Source organism: Myotis davidii, unplaced genomic scaffold (genome assembly GCF_000327345.1).
Source record: "Myotis davidii unplaced genomic scaffold, ASM32734v1 scaffold555, whole genome shotgun sequence".
In the NCBI taxonomy this organism is placed as follows: domain Eukaryota; kingdom Metazoa; phylum Chordata; class Mammalia; order Chiroptera; family Vespertilionidae; genus Myotis; species Myotis davidii.
Genome location: NW_006286315.1, coordinates 852,027 through 855,881, shown reverse-complemented (window position 1 = coordinate 855,881; position 3,855 = coordinate 852,027). Strand labels below are relative to the sequence as shown.

Sequence of the window (3,855 nt, the reverse complement as noted above, 5' to 3'; positions counted from 1 at the left end):
AACATGGCCTCCCCGCCCCACCAGCAGCTGCTCCCGCACCACAGCACCGAAGTGAGCTGCGACTCCAGCGGAGACAGCAACAGCGTGAGGGTCAGAATCAACCCCAAGCAGCTGCCGTCCAACAGCCACCCCAAACACTGCAAGTACAGCATCTCCTCCAGTTGTAGCAGCTCCGGGGACTCGGGGGGTGTCCCCCGGAGAGCGGGCGCCGGGGGCCGCCTGCGCAGGCAGAAGAAGCTGCCCCAGCTGTTCGAGAGGGCCTCCCGCCGGTGGTGGGACCCCAAGTTCGACTCGGTGAACCTGGAGGAGGCTTGTCTGGAGCGCTGCTTCCCGCAGACCCAGCGCCGCTTCCGGTACGCGCTGTTCTACATGGGCTTCGCCTGCCTGCTCTGGAGCATCTATTTTGGGGTCCACATGAGATTCAAACTGATTGTCATGGCAGCCCCCGCTCTGTGCTTCCTCGTGGTGTGTGTGGGCTTCTTCCTGTTTACCTTCACCAGGCTGTATGCCCGACATTATGTGTGGACCTCGCTGGTCTTCACCCTCCTGGTGTTCGCTCTGACCCTGGCTGCCCAGTTCCAGGTTCTGACGCCTCTCTCAGGACGCGTTGACAGCTCCAATCATACTCCCGCAGCTAAGTCCACAGTCACTTGCTTATCTCAAGTGGGGAGCTTTTCCATGTGCATCGAAGTGCTCTTTTTGCTCTACACCGTCATGCACTTACCTTTGTACTTGAGCTTGTTTTTGGGAGTGGCGTATTCTGTTCTTTTTGAGACCTTTAGCTATCATTTCCAAGATGAAGACTGCTTCCCCTCACCCGAAGCAGGGCCCGGGCACTGGGAGCTGCTGAGCCGGGCCCTACTCCATGTCTGCATTCATGCCATTGGGATCCACCTCTTCATCATGTCCCAGGTGAGATCCAGGAGCACCTTCCTCAAGGTGGGACAGTCGATTATGCATGGGAAGGATCTGGAAGTGGAAAAAGCCCTGAAAGAGAGGATGATTCATTCTGTGATGCCAAGAATCATAGCTGATGACTTGATGAAACAGGGAGATGAGGAGAGTGAGAATTCTGTGAAAAGGCATGCTACCTCCAGCCCCAAGAACAGGAAGAAAAAGTCTTCTATTCAGAAAGCCCCTATAGCATTCCGCCCATTTAAGATGCAGCAGATCGAAGAGGTCAGTATTTTATTTGCAGACATCGTGGGCTTCACCAAGATGAGTGCCAACAAGTCTGCTCATGCTCTGGTGGGTCTCCTCAATGATCTGTTTGGTCGCTTCGACCGGTTGTGTGAAGAGACCAAGTGTGAGAAAATCAGCACCCTGGGAGACTGCTACTACTGTGTGGCAGGGTGCCCCGAGCCCCGGGCCGACCATGCCTACTGCTGCATCGAAATGGGCTTGGGCATGATAAAAGCCATCGAGCACTTCTGCCAGGAGAAGAAAGAAATGGTGAACATGCGTGTTGGGGTTCACACAGGGACTGTCTTGTGTGGCATTTTGGGCATGAGGAGGTTTAAATTCGACGTGTGGTCCAATGACGTGAACCTGGCCAATCTCATGGAGCAGCTGGGAGTGGCTGGCAAGGTTCACATTTCCGAGGCCACTGCAAAATACCTAGATGATCGGTATGAAATGGAGGATGGGAGAGTTACTGAACGCCTAGGCCCGAGCGTTGTTGTTGACCAGTTGAAAGGTACGTGTATTTCTTTGCCTAGTCATTTCCCTCCCTAATCCTGTTTGTGTTGAAAAAACAAAACAAAAACACAAACCAATCTCTTTCCAGCGTCAGTATTTGTCTCGATACCTTACTGTGGGGGCATCTCAGAGCCAGTAGGACTTTCCCTCCATTGAGTCAAATATCACAGATTTGTTCACACTGTGGCAGTGCTGACCTAGGTGAGACCATAGAAGGAAGTAGAACTTTGAAAATGTATCTCCTTGCCAGTTGGCTGTTAATAAATTTCTGAAATTCTGGGGGCAGGCCTGATGAATGTCAGGGTACCTTTGAAGCCCTGCAGTCAGAACTTTGTAGCACTTTAAGAAGTTGCCTTTGCATTTCATTTGGTCACCCTTAAGTCCCATTAAAACGTTTTCTTGTGCTCTTTTCCAACAATGTGAAGAATAAAACATTTCTCCTGTCTAGGCCTCCCTTTGCTGGGACAAGGAAGTCAGCTCAGCCCTGTAGGACTCTGAAAATTAGATGGAATCATGTACTCCTAAGTGTACACTCCCTTTGCCTATGTCTCTTTAAAAAAAAAAAAAATTTGCATTTTCAGCTTTCAACTTTATTTAACGATGCTTATCATGGTATTTGTATTATCATATAGACTATAGTATTTTAGAATGTTGAACTTCTCAAATCATCAGGTGACTTGAAAGTAAGCAGTGCACTCAGAGCAATATTTAGACCCCCTACCTCCAGCCCCTCAGATTAGTATCTGGTCCCTTGTCCAAGTCTTAAGTTCCTTACTGCTATTCTTGATGTTTTCACTGGGCTTCTTTAATTTTATTGTTTTCATACAGGACAAAAATATTTGAAGTCTAGGAAGTGATATTTAAGTAAGTGGGAACAAAACTAAGGATCGTAAATAACACTTTTAAAAAATAGTCCTTATATTTTACTAAAATCTTCCAGATTGAAGGAACATCTACTTAGGTAGTATGTAGAGAAAATCACATTGATTTTTAAAAGCCTAAATCAGTAAAGCTATATGATATGTTTTATTGTGCCCACATGTTGCATAATTACACAGTGAAAAGCCCCAGGAAAGGGAATCCTCAGAAGGAGAAGTAACAGCTCAAATCAGAGATGGGGGAAGTAATCGGAGACAGTACATGGTTGAGTTTGAGGGCCTGAATAGGTTGTCAGCCTTCAGACAATCCTATATGCTCAATTGATATTTTCTTTCTCTGCTTGTGATCAGAGTTCCCCACATCATTCACTTATTGGTTATCTGGCCAGGGTGCTTTATCCTTCTTCTGATTTCTCTTTAGTAAAACTTTATTAGAAGTTGTGTTTCTTGGGCAGGCCTGTAGGTAATTTTGCTAGTAGTTGAATAATGATGTAGTAGAAGAACATTTTCACCTGATAATTACCTCTATCTAGAGCAGTGGTTCTCAACGTTGGCTGCACATTAGAATCACCTGGGAATCTTGTTAAAATCCTGATTTCTGGGCCTCATCATTAGCAACAAACAGAATTTCCAGAGGATGAGGCCCAGAAATCAGGATTTTAACAAGATTCCCAGGTGATTCTAATGTGCAGCCAACGTTGAGAACCACTGACCTCGAGAGTTTTAAATGCTACATTGATGAGGTCAGAAACTACTCTTCGCAGTTCACTTGAGAGATTCTTCCATGAGAAGTGTTTTTCCCTGTAGGAGAGTGGCTCTCGCTCTGGACTCTGAAGGTGCCAGTGGAGTGGGGTGCAGATGTAATTACTGCTAGACATTTTGGCCTCTTTAGGCTCTGTCCTCAGAAATAGTGGGTTAGATTACAGAGAATGGAGCTGTGCTATACTATGTAAAATTAAGTATGACAATGATAGCAATTCTGTCAGGGATACTTTGAACAGGGCATTACTTGAATTTCAAAAATAAGAACAGATGTAATCATTAAGTATGTCTGGAAATGGCCAAGTCTTTGAATTTTTGGCATACCCAAATTAACAAAAAATTTTTGTTGATTGATGGGTAATTTTATTTTCAGTTTATGGACCAAGGGTCTAAAGACGCAGGCGAAAAAATCTAGAATGGGTTTGTTGATTTTTTTAAAAAACTTCAAATAGTGTATGTAAATTTGGTAAATTCCCTTTTTCTCTAAATTGTGTGTATTATGTATTTATAAGGAAAA

General features: G+C 45.3%; 1 protein-coding gene across 1 annotated transcript in view; it reads left to right on the top strand.

The window, feature by feature from the left end:
- The window catches only part of ADCY9 (adenylate cyclase 9), a 137,597-nt gene continuing 133,742 nt past the window's right edge, over positions 1–3,855 (top strand). The window contains exon 1 of the mRNA XM_006757881.2: positions 1–1,696. Coding sequence (XP_006757944.1) covers positions 4–1,696 — 1,693 coding nt within the window. The 5' untranslated portion in view covers positions 1–3. The remainder of the gene's footprint in view (positions 1,697–3,855) is intronic.